This window comes from Patagioenas fasciata, chromosome 17 (assembly GCF_037038585.1).
Source record: "Patagioenas fasciata isolate bPatFas1 chromosome 17, bPatFas1.hap1, whole genome shotgun sequence".
NCBI classification, from domain to species: Eukaryota; Metazoa; Chordata; class Aves; order Columbiformes; family Columbidae; genus Patagioenas; species Patagioenas fasciata.
In genome coordinates this window covers 4,313,368-4,328,665 of record NC_092536.1, presented here as the reverse complement: position 1 = coordinate 4,328,665, position 15,298 = coordinate 4,313,368, and the positions used below count along the sequence as shown (strand labels likewise).

Below are 15,298 nucleotides of genomic sequence, written 5' to 3'. Positions count from 1 at the left end.
ATGTTTGTTGCTGGTTGCTGCTGGAGCCCTGAGAAAGACTTGTCTGCATCTGGGTGGGGTTGTTATCTATCTTGGTTATTGATTTTTATTTTGATTTATACAAATGTGAAAAAGATTGTCCATCTAATTGTTCCATGTGCCTGACATAAAATACAGACAAGCTGTGGCATTTGAAGATAAGCCTTGCATGTTCTTGTCGTCCACAAATAGTTCCTCCTTCCCCTACTTTTGATTTTCTAGTGCTTGGAAAAAAGATGAGCTCTGCATGAACTGAAGGTCAGGAGATTCAGGCTGCTTCATTCTGGCGAGGGAGTGAATTCCAAAGCTGTGGGGCCCTTGCAGTTAAATGCAAAGATGTGAGGGTTGGCGAAGAACTAACAGAAGATACGGTCCAGCCTCCGCATCCCACCAGGGGAAGGTGATAAGGGTAGAAGAAAGTGGACAAACACAATTTGGCAAATAGTTCTCAAGATGTGTGCGTGGCAGTAAATGCATTTTTTAACTTCACCTTTCAGTGTTTTCTTCATAGCAAAACCCTATTGCTCTAGAAGTTTGCCTGTGGGCTGGATCATTCTGATTTCTAACTGCATTATGTCAAAAGTGCTTTATGAGCAGAAGCAAGTGATTTCTCTTCCACCCAAGGCAGTACAAGAGGGACCAGGCACCAGGCTGGCAGCTCCCGCAGGGCTGTTTTTCACTACAATTCCTTACCCAGTTTTTGTGCAATTTGGGGCGTGAAATACTGTCACGGAGGTGAAGTGAATCAGCTTTTAAACCACACAACTATTTTTGTTTTCTTTTTCTGTCCAGTCTACATGTTGCAGAATTTTTCTCTCTACCTGACGTGTAGAACTCACTCACTCGATGTACTGGGCTGTTGTCTAATTATATTAAAGCCGAAAACATTGCCTGTGCTAGAAATGATCTTATAAATGAATCAACATGGTCGAACCAATTATGCTACCATTTAATTTAGCTCTGAATTAGCCCAGATTGAATTGAACAACAATTTCCCTTCCCACCAAATAAAGCCTGGTCGTCTTCTGCCAGTCAGGGAGGTTTGGAACAGTCATTAAACAAAGGGTCTGTAATTCATTACTTTTGCTATTTTATTTCCAAGCAGTGAATCCAACCTGTGATGATGTGACTTTGAACAAATTGCTTGTTTTATGCCTCAGTTTGTATCGATGATATTCACCTCGAGGTGAATACACTTGCCCATGCAAAGATGAGATGTACGTCATTAAAACTTGCGCTGTCCATGCTTCCCAACAGCCTTGCTCGGTTCCACCTACTGCATCACGGACAAAGAGCACTATACATTTATTTCTCTTTTATTTTGGTAACAAAAGTGTACCCATACTTATCTTGACAGTATTTAACGTTGCTTTCTTTGCTAATTATAGAATGCCTGACCCGGATTTCACCGTCAGAGATGTGAAGCTATTAGTGGGTAAGTTATTTTGAATGCGCGGGATTAACTCTATACAGAAGAGAATTGCTTTGAAATACTTGTCCAGTTGTGTTTGTAGACATTTGTGATAACTCTCAGAATCTGGGAGAAGGCACGAAGAAGCAATTTGTGAATTAAAAAGGCTGGGAGAACCCTAATTAGTAGCTGTGCTGACCAGACTCTGATCTCATGCTGGATAATTGGCCATTTGAAAGAGAGCGAATGCTTTTGCTCCTAACAGGTGTCCTACTTACACTTTTGTGATCCTGGAAAGCAGCAGCTCTATTGATCGCGGTCCTATTTGTATTGTTTTTAATCTGTTGTAGAGCATCTGTTTGTAAAAGGTGTGATTGGAGCCGGGTCACCTCTTGCCTGTGCTCTCCCCACCGTCTTTATCAGTGTCAGGCCAGGTCAGTGCTTTGAGGAGAGGTTGCCAAGAGAGACGGAGCACAAAGCCCTGCAAACCGCCTGACTTCTGATAAGACACAAACCAGAGGAGCGCTGACTCTAATCATCAAATACTTCCTAGCAATTTTTGCGAAAGAATTCTTTTTTAACTCTAAGAAAAGCTACATTTTGAGTAGGATGATACAGTATGTTTCTTTGAAATCTGCTTTTCCTGAAGATGGATGTGTTATTTGCCGGTTATCTGAAGTTGTTACTGAATAGCGATAGTACACTCTGAAGTCGTCGCTGTGTTAGCTGCTGTCCTTCACCCAGCCTTTCAACTGCATTCTTGCTATTTAGAACGTGTTGTGGCAGGAATTAATCCTTTAAATTAGCCCAACTGCTGCGTTCTGAAAGGCAAATCTGTGAAAATGACTCTCGAGTTTAACAATCAATAGGAATATCAAGTCTGGAGAAGATGTAGTTAAGAAAAACAAGGGAGAGGAACTTGTGCCTCATTTCTGGTCACTGGGTTATCTGTGAGAGAGGGGTTATCTCTGATAACCTTCCTTCACAAACAAAACTTGGCTGTGGTGCTTTATTTATGACCATTTATAAGTGAGGGGAAAAAAGGCCGCAAAGCTCTTTGGTAGCAAATGTGAGGGAAGCGGTGTGGGAAGTGCCGTTTGGTGGCATTTCTGTCGGTCAATCTGCAGTTCAATTAGGAAATCATATGAGGGTATTCCAGAGTCCTAGATTGTATGGATTTCCCCTGCACATGCACATTTAAAAGTACAGAATAGCTCTTTTTGCTGCGGAGGAGCCTTGTGCATGAAACTTTTAATTATCTGTTTGTTATTTTGTGTGAATTTGTTGCGTAGCCGATAAACTGCCATTTCTGTGCTGAAACTGGGGTCTGACTTTGGGATGTTTTGGACCAGCGTGGTGTTGCATAACAACATTGTTTTTCCTGTAAAACAGGCAAAGTGTGGGAGTTGCGTTTCCTCAAGATTGGTGTCCCTTGAAATATTGGGGGGTGGAGATTCCTGTGTACAGGGCCAGCGGAGAAAGAGGATATTTATAAATAAAATGAGATTTATAAAACAATGGGGCAGAAATAACAATCGTAATTAACTCTGAGATTAACTTTAATGTAAAAGTGTGCGGTTTCTCACAGCTGGTTCAGCAATCCATGGATACGCTTCAGGCCAGGTACCGCACATCACGGGCCTTTTTAATTGTGTTTGGACAAAGTCTCTTTGGAGTCATTGTGCTGTAATTCGGTCAAGACCATTGTCACCTGCTGTCTTTTTTTAATACGTTGATGACTTCTGGCATCGCGGCTGGAAACTTTGATTCAAAGATCTGAAATAGTTGGGAAATGGACTGTAAGTTACACCTGGAAAATCCTGGTTCTTATGGCAAATCGCTTCTGTCGCTGTGGAATTTGCCGGACGGTAACGGCCACATTGACGCTGAGAGCACCAATTCCTGTCTGCGTGCCTTGTCTCTAAATTATCTCCTAATGATTTCAGGAAATGCTGGTGAGCAATTTTCCTGTTGCATATCATTGCTGAGAAGTTTTTCTAGTTTTAGCTTTATATGTTGCACTCACAATCCGATATTCAAATAAAGCAGGTGAAATTTCTTGTTTTATTAATACCTCTTGTGATTGTCTCTGAGTTTATAGCAGACTCCTCAGACCTTGCCTGAACCTCCAGGTATCCGCGTTTCTGAAGCGCAGGGTTTTCAAAACTTGTTCAAGGTTTTGCTGAACCTGGAATGACGGTTTGTGAATGTGAAGCGGAATGATCATAACTCTGCATCTGAGTGTGCGTGGGAGTCGATAGAGAACATAGCTTGAAAAATGTTGTGTTCTGTGTAAACTGTTGTTTTCTTTTTTCAACTGCTCGTCACTATAGTATTCTGGTGCTATTTAAACCTTTAATTTTTCCTCATTTCTTCTTCGCGTCGGGGGAAACTCATTCATTATAGAACATTTCAAAGAGATGATGCCGCGTTTTTCCAAAGCACATCAGTTCCATAGGAAGTTGCCGAGCCTTTGGTCTCCAATTATTCTGAAATCTTATTTTATAATATGATAGTTGTGTCATCTCCATGTTTGGGTTCCTGTGAGTAACAAGGAAATAAGGAGAATTGGTAGCCTAGCTTTTTAAATTTCCCTTTGAAAACCGTAGTCTGCGTCAATAACAATGTTCTCTTTTTTGTGCCTACCTGGGCTTAGGTGTCTATTTCTTTTTTTAGTATTTTGCCAGACTTCCAAAGAAACATTTCCGTCGCTTGTTGGATTTTTGGTTTGTTTTCATGGTTTAAAACATGCCGATACCAGCTGTGATTTAGTTGGATGATGTTATAACCAGCACATCCATGTGCATGAACACGCATCTGTGTGTAATGTATGATGTGTAATGTGTGTGATGAAATGCTCTTCCCGTGCAGTTGCTTTATTTTAGAGAACAAACACTTTAAACTGCACAGCTGGAAAGTGGTTATAACGAGACTCCGACCTCCATACGGAAGATATCCTGGATACTTTTTAAACCTGAGACAGTGGATTAATTTCAGCGGTTGGAATTTGTCTGATCTCTGCAGTGGCTTTGAGCCAAGAGCACAAATGGAGGAGAGCAGAGGAGTTACTGGCCTGCTCAGGAACTCCAGACAACTCTTGGAAGAAGAAAAACTCTGTTGTGATTTAACAGCTCTTAAGCTTTATAATTTCATCGCATAAGGTAGATTTGACTGCTAATTCTGAAGGACAAAATGTCACTGTCATCTCTTCATAAGTCGATTTAAAATTTGATTAAGAGGGTCGTTGACCCTCCTAATGTCTCCTTAAACATCTGCCACAGCTGCACTAAAATCTGTTCAGTGTGATTTTTGCAGGCTCCTTATTTTCCACTCTGGGCATGCCGTGCTGGTGTGGTGTGTAAGTGTAAGTCACAGAGCTCTCTAGAAACACTCCAGAAGTGTCTTTACCAAAAATATTCTCAAAAAGAGGGTCAGTTTAGCTGAAAATCTGATTATGGGGAGTAACAGGTATGTGAAGTGGTAGCAATTACTAATTTTTCCTCAGACTGTGATTCTGAGTGACTTATTGCTAATGCCCAGAAGCAGCAGCTGTACAGAATAATTGATGTTTTCCAGGCCTCTCGCGTTGGCGTCTTCCACCAGTGATGTCTCTAGGCCGCAGCTTTTAGACTCGTACCTAAATAAACTGAATAAACCGCTAAATAAAAGCGGTGCTGCTGGTCTGTAACGTTCATCACCTCCTCTCTACGGGGCTTTGTGTGCCGGGATATGATTGTGGTTTATTTAATGTATTTCGGGACGAGTGTCGAAGCCGGGATTCGGTGGCGCACAAACCAAAAATCCCGGCGAGCGGCAAAAGGGGCGATTTCCAAACGTGCTGGGGATTGTAAGGGGCAAAAAGAGACTGGGAGAGGTTGTGATCCCCGGGCTGCAGAGGTTAAAGCTGCGAGCGCAGAGGTTAAAGCTGCGAGCGCAGCGGTCGCTCCGGTGGGATCAGCAGCATTGTTGTGTGGAATTCGGCGTGCCCGGCCGGGCATTGTGTCAGTGGGAACAGCGCGAGTACAGGACTCGGACTATTCATGGGGTGGTCGAACAACTGACATCGACTCACTGATGGATTTTATTTAACTAACTCACTTCGGGTTTATTTGTAGAATTAAAAGAAGCGTAGGAGCAGTGAAGAATGTATTGTCGGTCGTGTATTTTGCTGTTAAAATCTGATGCTGTAGACTGGACTGCGCCATAAGGCTGACATGGATAGAAGATGTTTAGTTCCTTTCATTTAGTTGTTGTGTTCACAACTGTGTCGAAAGGCTTTGGTGTTTTCCTCTTGTATAAAGAATCAAAGTAAAGCTGAAAGCAGCAAAGCTTTTAATGGTGATAAAGTTTGTGCGTTGAGATATGGCAGTTAAACGGGGCAAAGCTCGGAAAACTGTTGCATAGAGCAATGTTCACCAGGCCCGAAGAGATGATACACGAGATGGGACCTAATAGATCATTTCAATATTTGATTTCTGTGATTCTGTCGAATCTTTGAAGACCTGGCAGCAGGCTTTGATCTCCAAGACAAAGGGTGAAAGGAAACCCAAGGCTCTACGCACCCTGCTGCTTTCTTTGCTGGGAGTAGCTGAAGAGATACCCGATTATTGCTGGGTTTTGCTTTCTCGTTAGAAACACCAGAAGAACAGGAGGTGAGCCAAGTATTTCTGTTGCAAATTGAGCGTTTAAAGAAATATGTGTGAAGCTCTGTGCCTCAGCCATGAGTTTCTAATAGTGGTGTCAGTGGAGAAAGATCATAGAATAAATTACATTATTAAATCCTAGACGTTTGTAAGGAAAAAGCCCGGTAACTAGAGGCGTCTGGCCCTGCAAATGCTGCTGACAGGGTCGGTTCTGGAGGAGATGCCGTTTGCTGTCATACCCCTGCTCATGGTTTATTCACTAAGCAAATAAGATGTTAAGGACTTCATCGTAGCGCACTGAAGTGAACAGCTGAGCTTTCTTTAGCATCAGTGGAAGAAATTAGACCTGCAGAGGAGTATTTTACTGGCTGTTAAGGTTTTTTTCGCAGGGGAGAGTCATAAGCAAACTTTCTCAAGTTGGACATCACAACATTTTGCTCATTGTGGGAGTGACTGCAATTCCACGGTGTGATGGTGCCCAGTAAACGGTGTGACCGTCTTTTCCCAGGTGGAAACGGGGCTGAAAGGTGAACTGATCTGCTCAGGCATCTCTTCAGCACGGTGCTGGAAACAGCATTTGGGGAGCCTCAGTTTCTAGTTCTCCTGTACACTGTAAATGATGCAGTGAGTGTGGTGAACCACAGCCTCTGCTGTGCAGGGCTGAACGGGGTGGAGCAAGTTCCCTTAATGTAAGCAGGTTGATATAAATCATTTAAATTCAGTTGGGACCGAAAGGATTACTGCCCGTCAAGTGTATGTAACAGCCATAAGCTACGTGAGGCTCTGTATCTAGCTGGTTTTGTTCTGTTAAACACAGATGCTACTGTAGTCACCAGGAACTTCAGCTAAAATGAGAATATGCACACCAGGTACTTCACAGAAAGACAAGAACCTTCCTAATCTGTGTTTCTGGAAGTAGATGATAATGGAAGGGGAGTGGAAAGAGATGCAGACATTGTAGGTATTGATGATTCTGGGTTTATAAAATGTGATTTATGTGTATATATATAAAAAACTGTACACACATGTATAGATAAATACATATACGTATGTATGAATTTAATTCAGCACTGAATCGGGAATCATCAGTGGTGTCTCCACAGAAAGTTGTGGTGGTGGTGACTGCAGACCAGGTGGGCAAAGGCAGGAGGGAGGGCAGAAACCACATAAAACATTTCTTTTACACCAGCAAACAGTTCTTCTGGCGTGTCAGCACAACGGTGCCCAAGCTGGCTGTGCTCAAAAAAGCTGAACGCAAACCAGGTAAGTGAGGAACTCCTTCCTGGTGATTTTTTTTGATTCTTTCCTCCTGTGTGTTTACTCCCCCTCTCAAACCAACCTGCTCTGGAAATTGTATCATGGTTGAATTCACACTGAACTACAAAGCAAGTCGAGAGGCTCATAGTGTGGTCTGCGGGCAAGTAGGGGAAATTTTGTCTTAATCAATGTTCAGTGCTCCATCCTGTGAAAGAAAATTAACCATGCAGATACAAAAGAAGGACAAAGCAGCCGCCCACTGCAGTTCAGGAGACTTTTCCATCATTTCTGCTGAATAGGGACCTAGCACTGCTTTTTCTATAGAGCGACGCTCCGTTTGTTTCAAGGAAGTTGTGAAATTGGAGACGGGGAGGAGGTGGGAGAGCGGCTCATTAGAGGAGCTGTATTGTGAGGGGTGTTCCCCCAACCCAACTGCTGTCCCGAGGAGGGGCGACCTGCACCTCGGGATGGACACGTGCGGGTTTGTCCAGGGAACGGGGACGGCACTTGGGAAGAGCAGAAGAGCCGAGTCAGGAGTCACTGGCTGCTGAACCTCCAGGAGTCTTGTGGAGGGCTGAGGAGGAGGCAGTGAGGTCTTTGCTCTGTTCCCAGGGCCCAAATAATATGTTTTTTGCAACACAGTGGACCAGGCTCTGCTAGGGGAGGGCCAGCACTGATCTCATGGGAGGGGAGGTACTCGCCTGAAATATTTCCATTCATTGCAAGATTTCTCCTCTTGTTGCTCACAGTTTTTCTGTGCCCCGCGGCGTGATCTGTGCCTGCCTTGCTCTCCGGGTTCTACTTTTTTCCTTTTCATCCAAGCAGGACTGTTGGAGTATTAACCAAAATGGTGTTAGTGAAAGCATCCTCATTGTTCCTGCCGTTTGGAATGCCAATCTCTGTGTAGTTTTATAAAAAAACATGTTGTGAGGATGTTCTTCGTCCCATGAGGATTCAGATTGAGGGTTCCCAGTCTCTGGATCCTGTGAGTCGCACTGTGGATTCATCAAGGGACTGAGACCCACAGGAGACAGGACCTGCAGGTGGATCCAGGGCACAGGGAGGATGGATCAGAACGGATCCTTGAGGATGAGGCTGAGCTTGGATGTTCCTCACAAGTGCCTGTAAAATAATGGCATGTCAGTGCTATCCCCTTGTTCTGAGGATCCAAGCCCAACATCTGTGCTTTAAGGGACCCAAGTTATGTACCTGGCTACATATTTTTTCAAGGGAAAAAACGAAAAATCCAAACCCAGTGTAGGCCAAGGCCGGTGATTTGTCTCAGGTGTTTTAAGTTATTTGCACTGTTACAGCAACATGTCTTTGAGATCCAGTCTTTATAAAAACAAATAGTTCCTCCATCGTATTGTTTTGTGGCCAAGACTTGTTTTAAAATCTCTCACTGTTTTTAAGAAACACTTTGTTTTTAAAATCGAGTTCCACGTGTCCTCACAGTTGTACTGTTGGGGCTGCCCATGTGCTTCGTGCTCTTAAGCTTCTCTGTAATTGCGAAATCTGCTAAGTCAGAGTACAACTAAAATCAGCAAGTAAATGTTACCGCTGAAAATTATGATTTCCAAGTTCCTGTAAGCTAGGATGGAGTAAACCAAAGGTCTGTCAACAAAAGGGCTTGTAAGTACAGTTGGTGTGAGCTGGCCAGACTGCTGGCTGTTGCGTTTATTTTTAAATATGAGAACTACAAGGAGGAAGCATCTGGACAATTAAGAAAAAAAGGTGCTGTTTTACTGAAGCGATTCATTCCAATTCCACCCAGCAGGTCTAAATACAGCATTCCTGCCTCATCCTTTTGTCTGTGTCTTTTTCTTTCTTTCTTTTCCCTTGAGCGACCTCTCCTGTTTTCTTTGGATGCCTCTTTCTCTGGTGAGGCTGCTGATCTCCCCGATCTCCCCGGGGTTGTGAGGAAGGACAGAGAAATCCTTCCAGGCTCCAGCAAGTGCTATTAGGATGCTCTTACCAACTGTGAACCCATAATGACAGAGAGATGAACTTACTTTGCTGTAAGCAGGACCAGCAGGACTTGACAGATGGGTTTTGTTTGTTTATCGTGGGATCTCTTAGTTCTTCGTGGGACCCCAGCAGTCACGTATGTCGATCAGACAACGTAATGTGATTTCTGAGCCGTTTCTGTTCCCTGTTTGCTCAGGTCTAGGAAGAATAACAAAGTTGTGGAGCTGTGCTGTGTTCTCTCTTGGGCAGAATTAAAATTAGAAACGAGACTTCAGAGTTTCTGAATGGATTTTTTTCAAGTGAAGGTTACATTAGTGATTTTCCTACAGTCTGAGGGCTCTACGTGGTTGGTTAAAAATTGAAGCAGTTTGTAGCAGCTCTGAAGAAACCCTCCGGGACTTTGGCATGCACCGATACTAAGGTGGAGCAGCACACATATAGAGTGGAAATCTCTCCGTATAAAGTGGTGTATTGCAGACTTTCAGATGATATCACCTCATTTACCATGCACTGGGTTTGTGCCTCTTAAATAGGTGGTTGTTTAGGAAGGAAGGCTCAGGTCTGTGCTGTCAGAGGAGCCACTGGGGCTGCGGTTCCTGCCGCTGTGGATTCCCCCGTGGGCGCTGGGCACGCATCCTCACCCGTGTTTGCGGGGCCGTGCTGGCAAAGGCAGGGAGCTGACCCTGCTTAAAAACATTATTTAAGCCTCAGCAGTTTCTTGAGCACTGCTGAACAGTTTGTATCGTGAAACCAGGACCCAGGGCAGAGAGAGGTTAAAACTTGCCCAGTGTCCATGACAGGCTGGAAATAGAACCTTGTCCCTCTAATTCCCCTGCTGTGCTCTAGTGCCAGGCCATCTTTTTGTCATCTACACTGGCATCTAGTTTTCACTGTTGGTGCCTATTATGTGTCCTGGTGTAGTGTCTCTGTTCCCCATGCATCTAACAGCTTGATTTTTTGCCATGCCAATTAAGTGTGAACTGCTGGCCCACTCATTCCCTCCCTTGCAGTGAGATGGTTCAGACAGTTGAACTGGCAGGAAACTCGCACTGTCTGCCTCCCTCACAGAGACGGGGAGGAATATATATATATATATACAGTTAGTGAGTTAGTTAATGCTGGTTTAGCTCTCAGCACGGGGGGATGCTGGGGTAAGATGTGATGGGTGTAGAATTCTACCTCTGTCCTGAGTTTCCATGGGGGAGCTGTGCGTCAGGGCCTGGCGAGTGAGCCTTGGACCATGATTAGAGCTTCTGTGCAACAAAATAAATAAATATAAGGTATTCGATGCTCTTTTTTGCTGTTTTTTTGGCTCTTAGAAATAAAAGATGAAATATTGTAGCACTCCCTTGCCTATGTTTAGCATGTCCGCTGACTCGCCATTTTGGAAGTAGAACCACTTCTACTTTTAGAGCTGAGCTTCCTGTTTGAACTCATCTTTAAGTTTGTCCTTTGCCTAACACACCCAAACTCATTAAAAAAAGATCTTTGTTAAACCGGGACAGTTTTGCTAAAACCAGTCGTGTTCATGTCTGGATATAAACACCACTAAACCTGCTTTGAATGAATGTTATAATAGTTTTTCTTTTTCCCACGTGATTTTCACTAGCTGACGTTTCAAAAAAAAAAATCAATGAAAATGAACAGTTGATGCTTTGGGTAGATGTAATGATACTAATTGATTCTATATAATGCCACTAAAACACATTATTTGCCTTGAGCCTCTTTCTTTAGTCTAGTCCTATAGCATTAAGGCTTAAGACTTCTTGCTGGCTTAAGCTCTTTCTGTGGACATGCTCTAAATACCTTTTGTTGCGTGAAAAAAAAACCCTAATAATGTGGGTTATTGCAATTTGGCAGTTTTATACCAAATGATGAAGCTGCAGACACTGAAGAGGGGAAGGAGAGGAAGGTACGTGTCAGGTACTCATAGCTTTACATCTCCATAAGAAGGAAATCATTTCACACCAGTGAAATGCTTGTGCTGGGGGGCACACAGGGGCGAGGGGGATGTAAGAGGAACTGTAGAGCACAGCAAAGGGGGAGCTGGGTGGGTTGGGGATCCTTGTCTGGTGGTGAACCAGGCTGGGAAAACACTGGGGGAGAAAACAAACTGGGCGGCGTGTGGGAGAGATGGGCGCGAGTGTCCAAACTGGGCGCTCGCTGCCCTTCGTTCTTCTGCGCCCTGGGGTGGATCTGGGGGTGATGGGACAGGGACGTGTCTCTCTTAACTTGCTCTTACCCTGGGCATGAAATGCAGGGAATGTCATGAATAACTCTACTTGAGCAAGGACTTTGTGCCGCTATTCACGTCCCTCCCATCTGGGGTGGGATGGCGTCGGTGTCTCCTGTGGGCAGCAGAAGCAAACGTGCTTTCCAGCTCCGGAGGGATTACCCGCGATGCAAGGCAAAGCCTCGGTCTTTAGGTGCAATTAACCCGCTAGTGAAGTTAGCAGATTTCCTAAGGCCCTGCCAAAAATCCTCCTTTACAAACTAAGGACTTTTTTTTTCCCAGTAAGAAGCACGAAGATTAGAAAGGACCAGCAGTCCTGTCCCTCTGCGTCTGAGGTTGGCTTCTGGCTGTAGGTGCCATGCTGGACCTTGGGCACAGATCTCACTTCAGTCACAGAGGGTTAAAATAATTCCCTGAGCTTGCTTTATCCTCTTAATGGGCAGGCTTAATAATCATTCTTACAGAAAGGACATCTCGTCATTCCTCTGCGGTGGGAGAGTCGCACCTTTCCCTGCCCGTGGTGGCTGGGGAAGAGGCAGCAGCCTGGAAACCGCTGGTGTAATTTTCACCTGTGATTCACACCTCTGTGCATTTCTTGTGTTCTACTGCCTGGCTCGTGTTTGCTGTGTTTAAGGACGACCTCTTGATTGCCCCGCTCCTGTTATTGATGCTAAATCCACGTCAGGGAAGAGGGAGGGCTGTTTTGAAGACTGGAGTCTGGTAGCCTGGGTAATGTGGGTCTGAAGCCGTTTCAGGTTGAGGCATGGGAAGGCCTCTAAATAGAGGGGAAAAATATTATATATACTATTCCTCCCCTTGATTTTACTAAATGTGGGCTGGAGTAACTTTATTTTTTTTAAGGTTTCAAATGAGGCATAGTTCTAAAGTGGATTTCCTGATTGATTTGGTTTTCCAGCTTACATCTCTGCAACTGATTCTTCACTCTCCTCTGTGCTTGTGTCTGTTCCTCTTGTCAAAGATGGCGCTAGCTTGTTTCTTAGTTACTGTCTTCATGCTCCTTTGGGGATTTGCTTGTGCTTGATGAGTAAGCAGCAGGAGAGGAGGAAAACATTTCTTCTTTAGGCTGTAAAATCCCCTTCAGTGAACTTCAGCATCACCACTTTGCCTCTGAGTCACATCGGCCGCGGGAGAGGAAACACCTTCTCTGGTCAAGAGTTGTATTGGAAAAAAGTCCTGGATGAGGCGATGCGTGGTGCAGCGGAGCTTCCCGTGTCGGCAGGAGGACATGCTCTGTGCCAGCTGGGATGCAGGTATATGTTAATCCAGGTGCAGTGAGGGATGAGCCAAAGCGAGGAACACGGTCCCTGCGAGCGCAGGAAGCTGCCAGCGTGACCGAGATCCCGCTGGGAACCGATGCGTTGGGCTTGGCCGAGTGGGGTCCCTTTTAGGGGACAGGGCGAGAGTGTGGCAGTTAGGAAATGGTTAACAGAAACGGTACAGCGAGTAAAATTCAGAAATCCAGCCTGAGCTGAGGTCTCTCGGCCTGTCACTGCTCTTTGGAGCCTCTGTGTTATTCTTTCCCTTGTCATTCACCTGTCTCCCCTTCTGGATGATATTTTTCAGCTTTCTCCTAGGGGCAGGAAATAGAAGAAAGGGCTGAATCTTTTCAGGAAAGAAGAGATAAAGTTGGCAGTAAGCCAGAATCACTAGGAAGTGGGCAGCAAGCACGAGGCTGTTAACTTGTAATTATACGTCTCAAATTTTGCGAGCGGTACTCCAAGAATCATTATGTATGGGCTTGTTTGATAGTGGTGTGGTTTAAGAGAAAAACATCCCCTCAAATTACTCTTTAATTTGGAAGTCAAGAGACTATCAATTCAAATCTTAGCTCTTCTGCCCGTAATTGGTAATCGTGCACATTTAACAAACCTGCTATTGAACTGGGCCTCATATTTTTAATTCATCAGGTAACTGCTGATTTTCCTTTCAGGAGGGATAATTGAGAGGCTGTACAAGGTCGCTTCCAGCAAAGCTGAGATCAAACCCAGACTGTCATGTGGCACATCCTACACTCTGCCACACAGTCCTTCAAACATAATTTTTCACTATCCATGTACTTAACCTCTCTGGGCTTCAGCCACTGGTTTAATCCCGGCCAGAAATCAGGCCGACTGTTGTTGAGCAGGACTTCACCCCAGTTACCAACCCATTGAGTTGAAAAAATACTTTTCCCCCTAGATAGTAAACAGTTAGACAAACAAACTAACAACCCCAACCCAAAACTAGATTTTATGCGTTTTGTTTCAAACATGTAAATACCAAATTTAAGGACTCTCGTGCTTTTTTTGCGCATAACTGAACTTTCTGCCTGTCCTGTCTCAAGGTGGCAACACCACGAACAGTTCAACCTCAGGCTGAGGATGAAATCCTGTTCACAGCCCTTGGACTGAAGAGTTTGACTGACCCACCAGTGGAACTATTCCAGATGTACATTGTATATTTTTTTCACGTTGATGGCAAAGCTTTATGGTCTTGAGTTCCTTCCAAAATCATTATCACATCTGTCACTGTCATCACTATCAGTGGCTAAGGATGTTTTTAATGGAGTGATGCAATCCAAACGGTCACTCTTGCTGAAATACTGCTCCCCAGTACATAATAGGCCAGGGTCTGTAATTATTAATTCCCTCTGATGGAATATATCAGCCCTCTATTTTGTTTTACTGCAATTTATTTTGAGTTATTTCTTCGGTGGTGAAAATGGTTTTGGAGTGATTTTTTGGAAGCGTCACGAGTTTGTTTGCTGGAATCCTTCTCTCCTGGAAATGAAGCATGAATCTCATGGGCTCCCGTTTGCTCGCACACAAATGACCTGCTAATTAGGATGATGAAATTGCTGGGAGAGGTGAAACCTTCCAGTTGGCCGAAGAGAAGATTGTGGATTAATCTGTATAAAGCTGAAGACTCAAGTAAAACTCCTGTTCAACATTCTGGTGCTAATGAGACTTGTATGTCTGCCACTCGAGGAGGGGCGAGTATGTCCTGCAGTTTTTGTTGAGAGATCCAAAGCGAGGGTTTGCTCTTGTGTGGCATTTAGTGCTTTCATCTCCACCGGCGATGGCTGGAATTGCGAATACTCAGCATTCCGTAGAAGGTGTTGGGCAGTTTATAGCACCCGGTCATGCAAGGCAGTTTGCTCTTTCTGGATAATTTTTGTACACGAGTAAAAGCATCTTGAGAGGCATCTGGATGTTTAGAAAATTGCAGAGTATGATTTGGAGAGTTATTTGTCTTGCATGCCCCCTGTTACCGTATTATATCGCTTCTGCATGGATTTTAATGTCAGTCCACGGAAAGGTGGAAACTCAGTCTCTCTGAAACACAGAGAACAAGTGACTTGTTCAGTGTTACACCGGACACAAAGTTTTTGTCCAAATTCGCTCCCTGCTCGAGCTGCTCAGGACCCATGGAGGGACTGATGTTGGTCTCTGCTTGTCCTCTAATAACAGTTTCCCTGCAGTTTTTGAGAATGTATATACATATACATATGTATATATATAGCAAAGGTAAATGTTCTGAGAGTGTCTCTGTGCGTTTGCAGGAAGCCGACGGATAGTGGACGTGATGGACGTGAACACGCAGAGGGGCGTTGAAATGAGCATGTCCCAGTTTGTGAGATACTACGAAACGCCGGAGGCCCAGCGTGAAAAGCTCTACAACGTCATCAGCCTGGAGTTCAGTCACACGAAGCTGGAGAACATCGTCAAGCGGCCCAATGTGGTAAGGGACCCTGTGGTGCTGGTGTTT

At 44.4% G+C, this 15,298-nt stretch overlaps 1 protein-coding gene across 9 annotated transcripts in view; it reads left to right on the top strand.

The window, feature by feature from the left end:
* KDM2B (lysine demethylase 2B) overlaps positions 1-15,298 on the top strand; it is a 112,112-nt gene that overhangs the window by 14,248 nt on the left and 82,566 nt on the right. For 8 of the 9 annotated variants that reach the window (XM_065852003.2, XM_071815984.1, XM_065852002.2 and 5 more), the window contains 2 exons: positions 1,407-1,453; positions 15,093-15,271. In XM_065852003.2, coding sequence (XP_065708075.1) covers positions 1,407-1,453; positions 15,093-15,271 — 226 coding nt within the window. Of the gene's footprint in view, positions 1-1,406; positions 1,454-12,713; positions 12,802-15,092; positions 15,272-15,298 lie in introns of those variants that run through there. The other variant, XM_071815983.1, reaches the window with a different exon arrangement.